The following is a 19,835-nucleotide window of genomic DNA, read 5'->3' on the forward strand; positions in this document are numbered from 1 at the left end:
CGGCGATTGGTCAGCTTATATACCAGTTTGCTGGCCGACTGCGGACGTGGACGTGGGCCAGAACTGATGCGGCGCTGCGATGTTCGGCTCTTTCTTGATTATACTTATGACGTCTTAACAAAAACACACATAGACCTACCATGTGCTAATTACCCATTCAAGATTCTCACACATTGAGTTTGGCGCTGTTTGCTTAATTGTCTGCCTTATGCATATTTATATTTGTACACATTAAACATATGTATGGATACATATACATATATAATATAAATATATACAATGTCTACTGGAGTATACGATCTGTCTTATCTTCAGAGTTATTGGCCACAGTCAATCGTTTGCCAAGGCCAATTATCAACGGCATACTTTTAACTAAGAGTGTCTGCGATATGGAATATCTGTAATACAATGAATACATTGAGTATAATTGGAGTATATTTGAAGAGCTATTAGCGCGCGAGTTACGATAACAAAGGTCGCGTCGTTTGCTGGGGGAGGTGCAGAAAGAGAAACGATAATAAGTTCGAGCTGCTTTTCGCGTTTTTCGATATTTCGCTCGCTCTCCCTCACTTTCTATTCTATGTATTTATAGATCAGATTCTTCCTCTATCCTTTTGTTTTTCTTTTTATAGACCCCTTCCATATCTTTTTCTTTCTCTGAAATTTCCCCTTTGACCTACCCTTTCCCTTCCTCTTTTATCTTCATCACTATTTTTCTTTCACTTTCTCCGTTTACTTTCTTCTCTCTCTCTCTCTCTGTCTCTCTTTCGCGCTTTCTCTCTCTCTCTCTTCTTCCTTCTTTAACTCAAGTTCTCTTCTTTATATACATATGCGTAATATATCTTCTATTTGAGGTCTTTGTTCATATCTCTTTATGTATTCCTCTCTATATCGAACTCCTTCTTAGCCTCCCTCTTTTCGTCTCTCTGTATTTTCTCGTGCTCTATCGCTCTATTTCTCCACCTCCCTCGATCTCGCTGTTTATATAACTTTCTTACATCCAATGTGCTCTTGTTATCTCGTTTTCTCTCTCTCTCTCTCTCTCTCTCTCTCTCTCTCTCTCTCTTTATAACTGTCCCTCGATTTATTCCAATCGAGATTTACATCGTTCTACCGGTTTCTACCTGTCTCTCTATCTCTCTCCCCCTCACTCCCACGCTCTTCCTCTCTCTCTCTTTCTCTGTTTCTCACACTCTAAGTGTAGCACGTCATACAGTTCAACATATGCGTTAAGGTCATAACATAACATTTTTTCAGCATTTTACACGCGTCGTTTGCCATACAAATTAATCTGGAAGTCAAGTAGTAAGAACAGCATTAGCCAGGCAATCTAAAAATAAACGCAAATAAAGGCAGCCAGACGACTGGACGATTGTCCGATATAAAAATACTTAATTTTATTTAAACTCTTAATGAACAATTAACATACAAACAATTACACTGCGAGAAAACTGATCGGAAATGCTTCAAACTATGCCTAAACCAGTTTTTTTTTTTGAATCAATAAATTAACTAAGAAGCATTTTAAAACACGTAAGAAAACGCCAGTCGGCATGCCCGACTAGGACATGCCCTGAATATCGAATGACCGGGAGTTTCTAAAATTATTAGTTATGTTATTAAAGCAGGAAGCAGTGCAAATCTATAAAAATGTACGACTTAAACGAAGTTCACACCTTAATAATCAAATAGCCCATTCAAGTCCATAAAAAAGAGATAAAAGAAACATCAAACATAGCCGAGTTTCGAGTTTTTTGCCTATGATCTACATGCTCTATTAAACCAACAAACGTCAGATTACTAAATATTCAAACTAATTTACATTTTCTTTCTTTTCATTCAAATGATAATAGAAATCAAAATAAAATACTCCTGAAACTAAATACAAAATTTGGAGACTCTAGCTCTACAAGACATAATTTTTAACTGTATTATGATTTGTGTTTAATCGATAATATTAAAATGGAATGAATATCAATTTTGTTGAAACTAGACAATTCAAGCCTCTAGCTCTTATGAGTTCCGAGATCGATGCGTTCATTCATGCGGACAGACGGGCGAGAATGAATCAAAGACGGACAGGCTCAAACGTCTTGGCATATCATGCTGATGAAGCATATATATATACATAGTTGCAAACAAAACCTGTATATCTTCATTAAATAAACGTAGATTTATATACATATGTACATGTATATCATTAACTTTTTCTTAATATATGGAATATATTTTAAAATTTAAATAAATTAATACACAAATATTATTTAAATAATAGATAAATAAATCTAATTCAGATATATAATCAATTCGCATATCATATGAAGCCATTCGGATATCAATCAATTTTGATTTATATATGTATAATTAATGTAACAAGCGCTAGCTAATTATATCAAAGTTATTTTTATTTTTTACAGTGTATATGCAGATGGCAAGAGACAACAAGTGCAAATTATATTTCTATTGATCGATTGCTGGCCGCCGCCAGTTGTTGTTCGTTTCCCGTTCCTCGTTGCTCGTTCCTCGTTCTCTGTTCCCCGTTCTCCATTGCCCGTCCCTCGCCTCGCCACGCCCGGCCCGTCGGCCGTCTCACACTTCCACTCGTTTCACACTTTCCGCTCCTCGTTTCACACCCAACGTCTCACGTTCCAGTTGATCGTTGAACGGACGGCGAACGCGGTTCACGTGAATCGCGCATGCGTCCATCGGCATTTTTGTCTGGCAATTTTTACGATGCGTTTGACGCGATTCTTTTTGGCCTCTCAGCTCAGCAGCGCCGTGTGAGCGAGCGATCGGCTTTGTGGGTCGCGGGTGGGTGGCGGGTGGCGGGTAGCGGTAAGCGGGCTGCGGGCCATAAACCCGGCCGCAAACTTTGATCTCCGATATCGTTTGGCACAGGCCGTTCTTCTGCACGAAAACGGTGCCCGATAACGGGATCGGTTGGCTGGTGGCCAACTGAGATAAGAGTTGCCTGGCTGGCTGGTCGACTGATAAGGTCGCGCACCAGCACCAGCTCCAGCACTAGCTCTAGCACGGTGGCAGCGCTCACGAATTTATGTGTTTATGTAGGTGAAGGCAGCTGAGGTAGACGCGATCCCACGCGGCGTATGAGTAATTGGGGGAGGCAATTGGAGGAGCTCTGGGCCCCGCAGTGTGCGTACTTTTTTATGGGTGCCAAATACATGATATACGATTATGGCGACGGTTCTCGATTGTAGCTTCGTCTCTCTTTCTCTCTATCTTCTTTTTTTTTTTTTTTTTGTGTGTTTTTGTGGTTGTTGAAAACGCACAGCAATTAAGATCGCAAATAATAAAAAACGAAGTGTTCTAATTATTAATGCCTGCTTAATTGTTATTCATCAAATGGCAATTTATAGCTGCGGCCAGTCAGTCGCATGCGCGCGACAATGATCAGTGAGTGCGTAATTTCCACTAAATTATATAACAGCCACAATTAATACACACACACACACACACACACATACATTCAGAAATTAGACCATTATACATATATGTACATATGTACGTATGTCTTTTGGCACACGAACTCAAGCAGAAACTTTGCCTTCGCTATCAGGCACATAAAAATCGATTCTTTGAACTTGTACTATATGGGCTTATCAAGGCACTCGTGTCGTATGTCTACAACGAAATTTGTACTGAAGGACTGCAAGCTAAAAATAATTGCTCTGGTTCTAGTGGAAAGATTCGACTTGGAGATATGCTTGAACCGAACAGAACTTGAGTTCGAGTGGGCAACTTATCGAGCGATCTCTGCCAAACGTTTGGCATAATTAAATCATCTGCAAATATCATAATTATAATTATATACTGAAAAAACATGACTTTGATATTATTCGAATAAAGTTGGAGTCGCAAATTAATATATAGATCGACGACATATACAGTAGACTTTATCTTTCTCTGCATCTCTCGAAGCCTCTTTTAACTATCTCTTGATCGCTTCAGGTTTTTTTCATCTCACTACGCCTCTCTCTACTTGAGATTCTCTCTGTCTTTAGCTATCTTTTAATCTCTTTATCTTTTTCTGTTTATCTGCCTCTTTATCTATATATTTATCTATCTTTCTATTTCTCTCTCTCACTCTAATTATAGATTTCTCTCTTTCACTATCTTTCGATCTAGCTGTATATGTCGATCTATTTCTATTTCTATTTATATTTGTCTATATCTATTTCTTTCTCTCACTTGCGCGCTCTCGCTCTCTACCTCTCTCACTGTCAATATGTCTCTCTCTTTCTTAATTTCTCTTTTTTATGTCTATTTGTTTCGCTATTCTCTCTTTCTCTCCCTCCTTTTCTCTCTCTACCTCTTGCTCTCTTTTTTTCTCATCCTCTCATCATCATATATCTCTTTCTCTTTCTTTCTTTTCTAACTCTTTTTCTCTATCTCACTGCGTATCTCTCGCTCACCTTCCTTACTCTCTCTATGTGTCGTGATCTCTCTTTCCCTATTCCTCTTGATCACTCTCTCTCTCTCTTGATCTCTCTCTCTCTCTCATTTTCTCGCTCTTTTCACTCTCTTATTGGCAATTACGATTATTGCAGGGTATAAATAATAGGCGACACTTTTTTTTTTTTTTTTTTTTTTTTTTTTTTTATATCAGCCCTCCGCCAATTGTCGCGTCAAACTCTATTAAACCATTTATGCTTTAAAGAGCTGAAATTGCTTAACTTCTTTATGAGTGGGCACAGCGCGTATTTATTCTATAATAAACTTATCTAATGGTCATGTGCAGCGGTACAGCGGTGACAGCACCCCACAAGCATATCCCATGCCGCAGCCAGAATTTAACCATCAGCAATAATAATAATAATAATAATGACGACGAGTCAGTCAAGGGCGCAAATAATCCAAATAAAAATATATATGAAAAGCATAAAGAAGAAGAAGGCTTGATCTCGTGATCTGCTGGTGTGTTGCTAATGTGTTGCTGGTGTGCTGTTGGTGTGTTGCAGCAGCAGCAGCAGCAGCAGCAGCAGCAGCAGTTGACAATCCTCCCGCTCTACAGACTTGAAACAATGCCAGTCACCATCATGCGACGTACTCAATTGACTCCACGGCTTGCCTCAATTTGTTCTAATTGGATTGCGTGTAAGTGTTCACAGTGTTGTTGTTATTGTTGTTGCTGCTGTTGCTGCTGCTGCTGCTGTTGTTGTTGCTGTTGCTGTTGTTGTTGTTGCAAGCAGTGCGGTCAGGTGATAGTTTCAGTGCCAGTGCCAAAGCCAGTTGTACCACCCCCCCCCCTTCCACCCACTCCACCCCCTCCACAGCTGCCAGCTAGCTGCGATTTAGTAATAACTGCAAAATAGAACAATTTCTGAGCAGCCAATTAGCGTTGATTCAATTTGCAAAAATACTGCAACAATTCTGAACAATCGGGCGAAAGCAAAAGCAAAAATCGAGCCCATCTAAACTGACCAATTTTCTAGTTGATTGTTTATGTAAGTTCGCTCTGCTTTGGATTATCGCACATTTGACTCTTAAATAACACCTGCAACACTTCCCGTCTCGCAACCCTTTTCCCCCTGCACGCCTATAGGCTAGCTAGCCCCTGGCTGATTGATCGTGGAATGGGATTATTCATTTAATTACTTCATGCTTGGACACTGAGGACACCTGTGAGTATATATATTTCACACAGCAGGCTCAGGGTATGGCAGGTAACAGAAGGAGGCGTGGCTGACTTGGTAGACCTAGCAAACTGTTTGTCCGTATGAGCTTAGCAAAACAAACTCAAGAACAACAGTAACAATAGCTCGAGACCCGAGCAAATAATAAATGCGAATTACTTTGTATAAAATATAATACGAATATATAATATTTGAACTATTCTTTGTGAAGCAAACAAATGCCTTAGCGTACGCCTCAATGCAATAGAGCTATGCAGCTGTAAAATCTTAAGGACTACTCAGTTTGGCATCTATCTATTATGATCTATGATGGCTTTGCCAAAATACTGCATAACATATAGGACAAAGTTTCTCTAAAATCCCCTTTAAATAAAGGAATTTAGCTTTAAGTAAATTAAATACAATTTTCATAGATTATCCACTTTATAATACTAAAATTAAAAACCCATTGTCATAAGTAGAGCAGGCGATACCAAATTCTAATAGCATTGATTTAATAGTTAATAAAAAAATAATAAGTACAGAAAAAACTATTGTAATTTCAGTGCTAAGTATTAATAACATATACAGTGCCTAACATTAATATTCGTTTTTTTTTTTTTCAAATTTAAACGCAAATAAAATGAAAATAAAATGTCATTTTCATTGGAATTAAAAAAGGGCAAATGGTATTTGTATGGTATATTCTAAAATAGTATATTTAATAAATTAAAAAAAAAATTACATATAAGCCGAATAACACACAAAATTTAGCGTTACTTTGCATATATTCGTATATATCAAGACGGCTCTTAAATAATATATCTTATATAATTACATGGCCTTCAAAGCTATTCGCATGAAATATGCACTAGTTCCTGAAGCCCTTTTGACATTGTTCATCTGCTTCTTCGATGCTGTCTTTATCTTCTCAATCACCACAAAAAACTCGACAAAAAAATTTAAAATGTAATATACATTCGTAATCCAATATTTGCTATTCTTTTTGAACTAATCTCTTATATAAGATATAACTTATATATGCATAGATTGTATTTATTATGTATATCGAAAATATATATAAAATTATTGTTACAGCTAAAAGATTGAAAACAACTGCCTTAAAGTATGCCTTAGATAAGTGTAGATATAGATCTAAGGTGTTCTTAGCCTGCTTATGGGACGAGAATTGGACAGCTTTAATAAAATACCAGATAAAGGATAAAGGATAAAGGTGCGTGAAAAATTAATGTGATAAATGCTTTTTCAGAGTTCCCAATTCTAGTTTGCATGAATATTAAGGCTAAACGAGGTATTACATATATAAGATGAGCTATGACCGAATATTAAATTTCGAAATAATGGCCTATGACCACCTGGTCAGCTCTTCCTGGGACAAATTGCCTTTTGCGTAGCCTTGTGCAAAAACTTTTATCGAAAGTCTAAAAAGTTATCTAATTGCCTGAACAACAGCCCAATTAGCAGTTGGCCAATCGGCTTACAGGTTCTATAAAAGAGCCAAGCGCGCTCCATGGCCCAAACAGAAGACGCGCTGCAGGCATGGCTATCGGCATTAACTTCCGGTTTCTGTACGGCAATCAACCGTTATCCACATACTTTTATGGCGTGCCGCGTCTCTGCTTGAACCTGATGGGCTACTGGCCTGAGCGGTTGCATTGGCGAGCCTACATCAACTTCGTGGTGCTGGCCATAGGCGTGGCCACGGAGCTGCATGCCGGCTATCGGTGTGCCAGACGGGGCGATATAACGGTCGCCTTGGAGACATTCTGTCCGGCTGGCACCTCAGCGGTCACCCTGTTTAAAATGTTCTTTTTGCTGCAGGCTCGCGAGGACCTGCTCTACGTCCTAACCAAACAGCGCCAGATGCTGTTCCCCATCGTCGGGCAGACGCCTGTCAAGGAACAGGTGATGCGTCGTCATTTCCTGATGACGTGTCGCTTGAACTTCTGGCCAGTGTCCGCTGGCTTCTCCACCAGCAGCCTATACAATCTGAAGCCACTGATGGTAGTGCTGCTGCTCTACCTAAACGGACGTACCGATGAAATCGTCTGGGGCATGCCCTTCAATATGACGTAAGTTAGTGGGATGCCAACGCACTGAACATCCATTCGAGAGCCCTCCTTGCAGCATGCCCGAGTGGCTACTACATGCACCGTTCTACCCGCTTACCTTCATATTCATTGCCTATACCGGCTACGTGACCATCTTCATGTTCGGCGGCTGTGACGCCTTCTATTTCGAGTTCTGTGTTAACATCGCCACACTCTTTGACTTCCTCCAGGCGGATATTCACACGCTCTTTCAACCCTACAAAGGTAAGGCAATGCAGCATTCTTTTGCCCTCTATCAGCTATCAAGGCTCCTCGTTTAGATCTGCCAGAGATAAGCGGCGACAACGGCGCCGTCTTCGAGGCGACCTTGGTAAAGCTGATCAAGCGGCAGAATGAGATCTTTGAGCTGACGCAGTACTTCAGGCAGCGCTATGCCACCATCACCTTGGCCCACTTCGTCTCGGCCAGCATGGTGATTGGCTTCAGCATCTTCAATCTACTGACCATCGGTGACAAAGGCCTCAACACCTTTCTCTACGTGAGCTACACCGTGGCCGCGCTCAGCCAGCTGCTCATCTACTGCTACGGCGGCACTCTGGTCACCGAGAGTGTTAGTGCTCAGCCAATTTGGATTGGCCAAAGGACGGTGTTCGTCATTAATTCATTCGTTTCTCCTTTTTTTCATCCAGAGTACTAAACTGGCCATTGTCATGGGCAGTGCTCCATGGCATCTGTGTTTGCCCAAGCACCGTCGCTACGTTCATCTTTTCATAATGCGCTCACAGCGCGGTCTCACAATGGCAGTGCCGTTCTTCACGCCCTCTCTCGTCTCCTTTACCACAGTGCGTACTTTAGCGCTTCCTACATATGTAATTACTACCGTAAGTCTTCACTCTTTCAGATATTGCAGACATCTGGTTCCATTATTGCCCTGGCCAAGTCCTTTCAGCCGCAGGCATAATAGAGTCCATATTCAAGTACGACTGCGAAACCAAAGGAAAAACATCGATTATTATCGAATCTGAGAAAAAAAATCGATAAAAACAATGGCTCGTACTACGGTATAGAGCGATATATATTTAATACTTTTAGTCATTATAGTTTACGAGATCTTCATATTCATTCGAACAGACAGAGCGATGGACAGACGAATGGATAGACAGGCGGACAGAAGATCGGATGGGAGAGCGGACAGACGAACGGATAGACGGGCAGGCAGATGAAGGGACAGAACAACGGAAGGCAAGATAGAAGGACAATTGGAAGGTCAATCAGACAGAGGAACAGACAGGTGGATAGACAGACAGACGGACGGGTGGGTGGACAAACGAACGGATGAACGGTGGGACAGACCAGTATCTGGGTGGACGGAACGGAAGAACGGACATACATACATATAGGCAGGCACATAGACAGGAAAGATAGGACAGCTCGAGGACAGACAGACGGACGAAAAGACAAATGGACGAATGGAAGAACAGATAAACAGATAAACGATAAGATAGACGGATGATTACTGGTGAACCATCAGAGAGGCAGACGTACGGACAGACAGAAGAAGACGCAAGGAAACAAAGAGGGATTGGCAAAAGGGCCGACAGATTGACTGCCAGAATAACAGTATCACAGAGAGACAGATGACTAGATGGACATATCATCTCAGTTATTTATGTTGACCGCGAATAAGATGGCCGCTAGCACATGTAGAGCTATATATGCTATTCATATGAAATATATGAATATGTGTATATTAGACGCTTATTAGAAGCAAAGCTCAGTTATACAATGAATATCGTCTAATAAAAAAAGATATGAAATCTATTCAGCAACTCATTAATATATGTATATGCTGTATTGCTAGAGAGTCGAAAAGTAAAGCGAGAAACTTTAGATACGCTTGCGCATGGGCTGTGTACATTTAAGATAAGCATCGGCGCTGGTTCAACTGACATGCCACATGCCACAGTGTGGCACAGTAGGCATTCAGTTCAGTGCAGCTGCGGCTGGCCGAGCGTGCGGCATGTGCGTCAAGTCGCAAAGTTTCTGGGAGCGGCACGAGCTGAAGTTCTACAGGTATGGCCACATCTATGCGAGCATCTGCGGCCAGGTGATCATAGACTATGCGCCGCAGCGACCGATGCGAGCGCCGTTCAAGTCGCTGCTCATCGCCTATAGCCACGTGCTGAGCCTGCTGCTGGTTGTCGTCCTGCCCGGCTACTTTGGCTACAATTACCGCGCGCTGACCGCCACGGACGACCGCCGCATGCAGCTGGTGCTGTACGTCGGGTTCGCCAACACGCTCATCAAGTACGCCACCGTGATTGTGACCTATGTGGCGAACACCTGCCACTTCGAGGCCATCAACCAGCGCTGCTCGCTGCAGCGCGCCCGCCTCCAGGCGGCCTTTGCCGCCAGGTACCGTGGATCCGGTTGGCCCAAGCACAGCTTCGAGCTGTTCATGTACCTAAAATTCGTGCTGATTAACCTGATGATGATTGTCCAGATCTGTGCGATATTTGCCGTTGCCCGCATCGACTCAGATACAGAGTCAGACTCCGACTCAGACTCCGTCTCCGACTCCGACTCGGCTGCAGCAGCCCGAGGAAGGCGACTGCGTATTCAGTTCGCCATCTACGGCTTCGTCCTGTGGAACTATACGGAGAGCATGGCCGACTATTTCTACTATGTGAGCAGCTGTGTGCTGCTGTACTTTCGCCTGCTGCACATGCAGCTGCAGGCCGAGCTCGAGCAGCTCAGGCGACTGGGCCGCGGCAGGCTGTTGCTCTACGGCTGTCGGCTGTGCGATCGGATTGGGTTGCTGCGGGAGCGCTACGCCCAGATACACGGCCTGTATGCGGACAGCTTTCGGATGCATCAGTTCCAGCTGCTGGGCCTGATGCTGACCACGCTGATCAACAATCTGACCAATCTGTTTACCATCTTCAATCTGCTGGCGACGAGCTCGCGCGCATTCGTCTCCTTTCCGGTTGCAGTGAGCGGCGTCTATGCGCTGGCCTTCTATCTGGACACGTATTTGGTGTCGCTGGTTGGCGAGTATATCAAGATGGAGCAGACGCGTCTGGCCCTCACCGTTCGGCAGTTCAGTGAATCTCCAGCGCGGCAGCCGCCAAGCCTGAACCAAGAGGTGCTCCAACCAAACACTGCACAGCATCCAATTGGCTGCCAGTTAGCTAACGATTTGTCACTTGTCTTCCAGTTGGAACAGTTCTCGCTGCTGCTGATGCACTGCCGCCAGCCAATGCTCTGTGGCCTGGTGCATCTGGATCGTCGTCTCATCTATCTAATTTCCGTGACAGCCTTCTCCTACTTCATTACGCTCGTCCAGTTTGATATTTATCTGCGCACGCGGCACAACAAATGATATGCCCACCCGCCCCCTCTCAGTACTCCAATTAGACTAATGGGATTATATCAATGCACGCACGCACTACTTCAGCTCAAGGTGATTTCCAATTGGAAATGGTCTACGTCCAATTGTATTACGCTTAGATAGAGACATTGTTTACGTATTGAATTTCTTGTTTATTACGAATGTTGCATCGTTTTGATGAACTTTTTAAATAATACATCATGTAGAATTCACAAATTGAATTTTTGTTTTCGCTTTACAACTAATTTGTGTGTGCGTGTATGTGGGAGTGGGTGTGGGTGTGGCTGTAGATTTTCTTCAATATTAACTAGAACATGCATACACATATATGCATATGAATATGGGTGTATATATTTATAAATACAAACGTGACTGTGTACATCTGTGTGAGTGTGTGTGTGTGTGTGTGTGTGTATGCGCATGTACATAAGTGCATTTGTATTTGTGCCACGACCGCGAACTGTCAGATTGTTTTCATTAATCCGTACGGCACTTGAATGCCTCTGTACACATACAACGTATATATATGTATACATATACATGTACATATCTATAGTATATTCATTTTGTCTCAATGGTTTCAGCAACTGCTCAGGAAAATCGCATTAAATTTGGAATTAACTGTATATTTAACAAAGCGCAGAAACCCATTCGAAAGACTTTCCCAATCAATTGATAAGAATTGATATTAAATGCTCAAAATTAAAATAATATTTGAGGAATAAGTAAAATGAACAACAGTTAACAGCTTAATTGCAGATTGGATTCCAATTGGAATTTGTTCGGCTTTTAGCTAATTTTCAACAATTCAATTTCAATTTACATACAGACACAAACATACGTATATGTGTGTGTGTGTGTGTGTGTATATGTGTACTTAAAGCACTTATTCGCTAATGGAGAACATATAATTCAAATCGAAAAGGCAATCGAACTTGGATACATTTTATGTTATTTTTCTTTTTGTTTTCTCATCTTTTTTTTTTTTTTTCTTAATGAAAAACCGTAACAATAACAACAAATCTTTTGATGATAGCAATTATATAGATATTTATATATAATGGTGTCGATATATGTGTATATATCAGTAATTTTAAATAAATTGCTATGTTTCATTTGGTAGTTTGGGTTCAAGAATTGGTCTCTAATGGATTTAACTACAATCGAACGACTTGCAAATATATTTGAACTGAACTGCTTAAGCTGACAATTAAGAAGTAATTATATATATATATATATATATATATATATATATATATATATATATATATATATATATATATGAGTGTGTATGTGTATGTGTATGTGAGTGTGTGTGTGTGTGTATGTTCGAGCAGAAATCACAGCCCGCAACTGCAGATTTTCATTTGAATTCTTTTCATTTACTATAAATAGCACGTGCTGCAATATGGATTAATAATAGTACTTAACTATATAAATTTATGTAATTTTTTAATTTAGCTTTGTTTTTATTTTTATTCATTTTTTATTTTATTTAATTTTTTTCGGGTTTACTCTCTTTTGTTTAATACCGACAACAATAACTGATAAAGGCACCATTTTGATGAAATGCTTCCACAATAATTATTAAGTATACGCTGACAAAATTTACGATAAATCTCATTTTTGTTTTTGTTTGGTTTTCGATTTTTGAACAATGAATCGTTAAATGCCTTTCAGTATTAGCCCTAATATATATATATATATGTACTGTGTTTTTTTTTTTTTTTTTTTTGTAATTTATGCTCTATTTTCATTTCTGTAAATTCTTGCATATACTTTCTAAGGCTACATCAAAAATTGTCATTTGTTTTGGTTTTTCTCAAGGGGGGCATTTCATATAGATATATTTATATATGTATAGTAGAGCAATGAATTTGTGTATGTGTATGTGTGTGTGTCTGTGTATGTGTGTAACTTGGATATACTCGTAAATGCGTTAATTAATTGCATTTAAGGCTTTGGAACAGTTACCTTGACTTTGAAATACACTAAAATGGTTCTAATAGAAAAGAACGCTTACCGCAATTTTTGGGCTTAAAACCCCATAAGTATGTGAACATCTGCTGCTTCTTCTTCAACATCTATTCATCATTTTCTTGAACATACATACATACCGTATGCAATTAAATCTATTCATTTCATTTTGTTTAGCACACTTACTCGCTAAATACTCTGTTTTTGTTTCAACTATCAACTAACATTTGAACATGCATAAAATTTGCCGATTTTCTTGAAATTTCCATTCGTCTTCCATCAGGTTTCATGTACTTCAGATTGCTTTCCGTTTTAATTTAGCTTACACAGGCGCAATGTACTTCGCTAAAGAGATTGCAAGGCGGGTGTTTATTTTTCTTTTTTTTCTTTTTCGTTTTCTTTTTGTTTAGGCAGAATAAATTTAATGTATAATGTGGTTTAATCGATTGAAAGACAAAAATTCCGTACAATATGTACATACTAAAGAGAGTGGAGTCTTCTTTGCACTAATCGTAATCAAAGTAAGTGTTTCTATGCATATATCATGCACGCACATCTATATACATGTACATATACATATACATATATCTGGGTATACTCTAAGTTAGGTTGATCGCATGATTCGAGTCAAGAATTCGGGTATCCCAAACACACACAGTCCTAACGCTCATCAGGGAGTGCTAATTCGACTAAGACTTATAACATTTCCTTTTTTCTATATATTTTTGTTTCTTTTTGTTTGGCTATCTTATATACTAATTGCAGCCCATATTCGCCATAAGATTCGTCAATATCTGTGCCATATATCGATTTACTGCCTCGATTTCTCGATTTCTCTCTCATCATTAACATTTTCGCAGTCGTGGCTCAATGGGGTATATATATATATATATATATATATATATATATATATATATATATATATATATATATATATATATATTCACAAAAAATGTTTGTGTATGTGTCCTGTTTCAACAATTTTACAAAATCATCTTTTGATTATTTTTAAACTATTTCACACATTCTCTTTTATTATGCTCTTCTCTTTTTGATTTTCACTTGAAATGGGGAAATTGATTAAAAAGTTTTTACGCTTTTGATGAAATTGTTTTCATGCTGTTTGTTTTTTGTTTTTGTAGTTTATTTTTTATTACATTTATTGCATTTGTTTTTTGTTTTTTTTTTTTTTAATTTTTTTTTTTTTTAGATTTAAATTAATATAATTCGCTTAGGTTGGTTTTATTAAATACAACAATGCATTTTGCGTACAATGTGAAAGAAAAAGAATTTTGTATGCATTGTCTGCACGTACATAGATACTGTTCAGCGATCGAAGGTTTCATAATTTACAAAATATTGATATTACAAAATAAAGAACAGGGACGAAAGTAAAGTAAAAAAAAAAAATGATAATAATAATGATAGTATTAATCATAATATGCAAATACTTGCCCACTTTCCACATATACATAAATGTTATATAGACATATAGCTATGTACATAAATGCACAACGTATACATTTCATTCGATTTCTAAATATTTCGGAAAGGCGGCGACATGTGAAACATACACAAAAAAAAACCATAAGATTTAACTTGATTAACTTGAATTTTACTAAATTTCTTAGAAAAATTATAGAAAATTGGAAAAAAAAAAAATAATAATATGTATATATATTGGATAATTAGCAGTTATGTGCGTTGTCTATAATTTATAAATTTGTTTGTTTCTTTCTCTCTTTGTAGAACATTAGCTAATCTGTTGCTGTCAATACAAAAAAAAAAAATGTTATGTATATATATATATGTGTTAAATACCAGCCAGGTATTTAGGTATTGTTGCATATTCAATTGTAAAATTATACCACATATATATATACATATTATATATATGGGTGTATATGTTATATTGATCGTATTATGCGTATGCTAGACGCATTCACAATTTGTTAATACTGTCTAGCATATAGTGTATGTATGTTAAATAGTTAAATGACTTTTTGCATTGAAAGAAGTGATATTGCCCTCTCTCCCGCTCTATATACCCATTTACATATATAAATATATATAGCTCGTTGCTGACGCTTTTCTTTAGTTAGGCTACATGGTATTTGTGTACATACATGTTTATGTGTAAATGTGTGTGTGTGTGTGTGTGTAATTGAGTGTATGTGTGAGTGCAAAAACTATTATGTATATATGCAGCTTATTATGTGATTTGTGTTGCATTAGGCAAAGGCGCGTGGGGGAAAAAAATACAATACATCTAACAAGAAATGCACCAACTTATCGTCGTCGTCGTCGTCAACGTCTATTTACCCATATATACCTATATATATATATATGTATATATAGTCGTATTCGCCTGAACTCATTCAATTTCAATTGCTATCATTCAACGTTTTGTAGTATATTTGACGCTTGTCGCACTTAATGATTCATATACCTATTATACATATATGTATATACACATACAGTCGCATACGTGTACGCATAGCAAATGTATGCGTGTGTATATAATAATATACCATATATTATATTAGCGTCAATATAACTAACTCGCTATAACTCTCGTATAAACATCAACATAAACAAACAACTCTAGCGCTTAACGAACGTTCTGTCCCTCCTCCTCCTTATCATCATCGTCATCATCTTCTACTACTGCTCCATATTAAGTAGATCTTATGATTAATATGCTTCGGTTTGTGTTTTATCTTCATCTTCATCTTCTTCTTCTTTTATCAATTTTGTTCTAACTTAAACTAAACAGTTGCCGCTTCATCATTTTGCTTTCCTTTTCATTTTCAGAGCTTTGAGCCAGAAATCAAGAACAAACCAACTTGGCTTAAAACATTGCCTGTTTGTTGCCTGATATCGTATTGTTTTGGCTCTCATTTAACTGGCGCCAGCAAATCAGATTTCTTGTTATTCGTTTATCTAGAAACAATAACAATTCTAAACATGAACAACATCGGGCTGACTGATGTGTATTGCTGTTGTTGCTCCTCCTGCTCCTGCTGCTGCTGCTGTTGTTGCTGCTGTTGGTGTTGTCATCGTCATCGTCATCGTCCTCTTCGTCTTCGTCATCGTAGTCGTTGCGTTGGTGCATCAATGTGACGTTTTTTGTTGCGGCTGATTTGTTGCTGCTGCTGCTGCTGATGTTGTTGTTGTTGTTGGTGTTCTCGAAACAGGTCGACAACGTACTCGAGGCGGCAGTGTCCATGTCGTTGTGGCTGTTGGTCATAGAGATTCCTTCGATGGTACCCAAATGGTTGGTCCCGATTGCGACCAAATCATTGATTTCACTTTGCTATAGATTTCCTCGATCGTATCGCCTTGTACAACGCCTGCAATGGTATATATTAATATCCATTTTGATTGCTCAATTCAATTCAATTCTCAATTTACCCGTAAAGTATTCGCCGAATTCTTGCTCCATCTTGATGGCGCGCTCATATGTTTTCTTTGCCTGCTCCTCGGTCATGCGACGATTCATTTCCCTGCAATAAGCATAAGTATTTGAATTATACACGCACACACATACAAAGTTATCTCGTTTGGAGATACTCACATCACTGAGTCGACAGACTTGGGCTTTATGAACACAGCAACCGGATAGAGTTGCGCCACTTGCAGGCGCTTGATTGCATTGCCCGACACATCCAATATGCAATGTTTGCCCCGCTCGGCCACCTCGCGCACGCTGGCCACCGAAGTGCCGTACAGATTGTCATTGTATTGGCCAGCCTCGATAAACAGATGGTTCTGTATATCGCGCTCCATTTGCTCGCGCGACGACACAAAATGATAGTCCCGGCCATCGACCTCATATTCGCGTTTTGGCCGTGTGGTATCTGTTGGTGTGCAAAAAGAGTTTATGAAATCAACAATTCAAATTCTTCAAATTCTTTATCACTTACGTGGCACACATGACCCGAATTTGTCCGGGTATTCGGATATCAAATCGTCGTTGATACGATCCTTAAGCGGTCCCAGTATTATAACGGGACGCGTATAGTTAATGGACAAACGCTGCACGGCCTCATAGGACAGCACGTTCTCCTCGGAAGCTGTAAGCATAGTAGGCATTGCTATTAGGTTTTGTGCGCGTGCAAAAACAAAATGTACAGAATGAATGGAGTCTAGGTCCTCGGGCATGGGGGACATTAGAGTTGGGAGTTGAGTTTTTGGGGTCAGTAAGTAGAGTTGTTGGTTCTTTTTACAGAAGAAATCAAGCAGATTTTTGCTCTTTTGCTTTGTTTGGGTTTACGGTTAAAAGTTTTCAATTTGGAATAGCATAGAATATAGGCATAAAAATATAAATAGAATAGAAAGCAAAAAGGATACGATATCAAGTGAGAAAGAGAGAGAGAGATATTTATAGGCAAAAATAATTACAAATTTATATTAATAAGATTTTTTAAGGTTTTCTTTTCATTTTTTTTAATTTTATTTTTATTTTAATTTTAATTTTATTTTTTTTTTTTTTTTTTTTTTTTTTTTTTTTTTTTGTCCTGGTTAGTTAGGTTTAAAGCATTTTTAAATTGAATTTATTGTCTACAAAGGCTCTCGAATAGGTCGATTAGGCTAAGGGACTTTAGTATAGCGATCACTTTCATATACTGAACCAGAACAGAAAGATAAGAAACAAATATATATATAAAATAACAAAAAGAATATCAAAATGAAATCTACGAAAATACCAAATATTTGATTTGCTTTAAAATAGATTTAAAGAGTGAGGAAATTTGGCACAAGAATGTTGAGAAAATTATTGTAATAGGAAAATGGGAGAAAGGAAAAACTAAATACTTGTTTTAAATTAAAAATTAACAAAATAAATTGTGGAATTGTAGATATATAACATACATATATATATACATTTTGGTTGTATTGTACGCAAATTTACAGTTAGAAGTGTGCTATTTATATACGATTCAGACTAGCCAAAAATACACTAAATACAGTTAACCCAAATCTGAGGCATTCGATACTCAGATTTAGCTTAGGATTATTATTATACATACATATATTAAATTAGTAAATTAAGTGCACAAAACTAATGCATACACAAAACACAACACAAAATACTCAGACATAAGACTCGAAATAATCATAAGATGTTAGTGCAAGACAAACAACAATTGATCTATATGATATGTACTACGGATGACTTGATTTATATGAGAGTTTAGTAGCAATTCGTTTATAACTTAACTTAGTTGCTATAACTATACTAAATACATATACAAGTATGTATATATAATTAGCCTAGGGAAACAATAATTGACTGTCGTTTACTGTTTCATTAAGTAGTAGATATACTCTATATATGTATATATATACATATAGATGGATATATAAGTTTAACATTTGGTTTGTTGATTTTATCGATTTATCGATCATTTCGTTCGCTCGCTCATTCGTTTCGATTTCACATTTGGGTTTTGGAATATTTGTTGTTTTTGTAGTTTACTCACTCAGTCACAGCTTGTCATATGGGTTTCATTTGCAATTCATGTTTAGATAGAACTATTAATTAGTAAATTAAAAGAAATGATGCCAATTATTGTTGTAAAAACAAAGTACGCCAAAGCCAATTGGATGAGTAAAACTCTGATCAAGATGGAGAAAATAATTATGGTAAAGGAAATAAATGTGATAAAAATTGTTTAATTTCGTAACCGGGGGCAATGAGTTGAGTTTCAGACTGGAGTAATCAAGTACGTGATATATCGTGGATAAATTAAGAACACTTCTTAAATCAAACAAGACTTTCTTTTATTTATAATATAATATCTTCAGAGGCTTTCAATTTCATCAATTTTTCAATACATCATTATATTATACTATTGAACTAATTATGTTTTGTCGTCGTTCACATCCCTCTTCGTTATCTTAATAATAATTGACTTATCGATTGCTCGATTGCTCATGGGGATTCAGCTTTCTTTCTTTTTTTCTTTGGGGGGAGACTAGGGCTTGGAAAAGGTATTTGCTGTTGTTCACTTCCGGTTGTGTTGCAACGAAAATGAGTCAAAAATTTGTGGGAATGTGCGTGCAATGGAACGATATCGATAACGAATACGATAAATGACAATGACAATAACAATACATCTATCAGTGTTGGATAGTTTCGGCTTACCGATTGCATTGCATCGCTACGGAAATTGTGAAATGAATAAAGCACAGCATGAAACTAAGCAAGTATAAAGAAACGAAAGAGAACGTCTCAATGTGTATACTTAAACGGAATGGAACGTAATCAAGAGAAATAAATAAGCGAAATTGGAAAATATACAAAAGAAGGAGGCAGAGAGCAAGAGAGAAAGATATCATATAGAGAAAAAGAAGAGAGCAGGCAATAATGCACCCAACTAAGAAACTAAACTCTAAGATCGTAAATCGTAAATCGTAACTCGAAAATTTCGTGACTCGTGCCTAAGCTACGGAATAAAACATAACTGTAGCAGGGGTTTAACAAAAGGTTTGGCTAACAAACTTCAAATACGCGCTCGACCAACAAAGCTTAAGCGTATTTCACATGATTATGCGCAATATATTCAATTTTTTGGTATCGAACACTCGACAGAAGTTATCGATAAACCATCGAACACTTTCAGCGCTGAAGTTGAACAAAAAATAGGCTCAAGTTCAATTTTTAAAATGAAAAAATAAATATAAATAAATAAATAAAATTTTGATAATAAACAAAATCATAATAAATAAAAGCAGTTGAGAGACTGGATCCTTTCT

The 19,835-nt window shown here is 38.0% G+C and overlaps 3 protein-coding genes across 21 annotated transcripts in view; 2 read left to right on the forward strand and 1 right to left on the reverse strand.

Annotated features, from left to right (window-relative positions):
- Positions 1-2,430: 2,430 nt before the first annotated feature.
- Positions 2,431-9,522, forward strand: Or10a (Odorant receptor 10a). Of its 3 annotated transcripts, XM_089474122.1 has the most exons (7): positions 2,431-5,465; positions 5,564-5,642; positions 6,732-7,726; positions 7,782-7,969; positions 8,026-8,315; positions 8,395-8,547; positions 8,607-9,522. In XM_089474122.1, the coding sequence occupies exons 3-7, from the start codon at positions 7,194-7,196 to the stop codon at positions 8,664-8,666; spliced, it is 1,224 nt and encodes a 407-aa protein (XP_089330248.1). In that variant the 5' UTR covers positions 2,431-5,465; positions 5,564-5,642; positions 6,732-7,193; the 3' UTR covers positions 8,667-9,522. The 3 variants fall into 3 exon arrangements, with proteins under 3 accessions (XP_089330248.1, XP_089330250.1, XP_089330249.1); XM_089474124.1 differs by having other exon boundaries at positions 2,431-5,642; XM_089474123.1 differs by having other exon boundaries at positions 5,564-7,726.
- Positions 9,523-9,581: 59 nt separating this feature from the next.
- On the forward strand, positions 9,582-11,227 carry Gr10a (Gustatory receptor 10a). The gene has a single exon (XM_018015912.2). It carries the CDS (start codon positions 9,663-9,665, stop codon positions 11,085-11,087), a length of 1,425 nt encoding a protein of 474 aa, XP_017871401.1. The 5' UTR covers positions 9,582-9,662; the 3' UTR covers positions 11,088-11,227.
- The window catches only part of dlg1 (MAGUK family member discs large 1), a 43,690-nt gene continuing 35,079 nt past the window's right edge, over positions 11,225-19,835 (reverse strand). For all 17 annotated transcript variants that reach the window (XM_089474113.1, XM_018015899.2, XM_018015902.2 and 14 more), the window contains 4 exons: positions 17,000-17,149; positions 16,651-16,933; positions 16,488-16,579; positions 11,225-16,426 (listed from right to left, as the gene is read on the reverse strand). In XM_089474113.1, coding sequence (XP_089330239.1) covers positions 16,320-16,426; positions 16,488-16,579; positions 16,651-16,933; positions 17,000-17,149 — 632 coding nt within the window. In that variant the 3' untranslated portion in view covers positions 11,225-16,319. The remainder of the gene's footprint in view (positions 16,427-16,487; positions 16,580-16,650; positions 16,934-16,999; positions 17,150-19,835) is intronic.

Source organism: Drosophila arizonae, chromosome X (genome assembly GCF_054131065.1).
Source record: "Drosophila arizonae isolate 15081-1271.41 chromosome X, UAZ_ARI_1.0, whole genome shotgun sequence".
NCBI classification, from domain to species: domain Eukaryota; kingdom Metazoa; phylum Arthropoda; class Insecta; order Diptera; family Drosophilidae; genus Drosophila; species Drosophila arizonae.

What these genes read in the sequence shown, in the direction of transcription:
- Gr10a (XM_018015912.2), top strand. Translation starts at nt 9,663, where the DNA reads ATGCCACAGTGTGGCACAGTAGGCATTCAGTTCAGTGCAGCTGCGGCT.
- Or10a (XM_089474124.1), top strand. Translation starts at nt 7,194, where the DNA reads ATGGCTATCGGCATTAACTTCCGGTTTCTGTACGGCAATCAACCGTTA. An exon ending in GCTCTTTCAACCCTACAAAG is followed by an intron (nt 7,970 to 8,025) that starts GTAAGGCAATGC and finishes CTCCTCGTTTAG; the next exon opens with ATCTGCCAGAGATAAGCGGC. An exon ending in GCACTCTGGTCACCGAGAGT is followed by an intron (nt 8,316 to 8,394) that starts GTTAGTGCTCAG and finishes TTTTTCATCCAG; the next exon opens with AGTACTAAACTGGCCATTGT.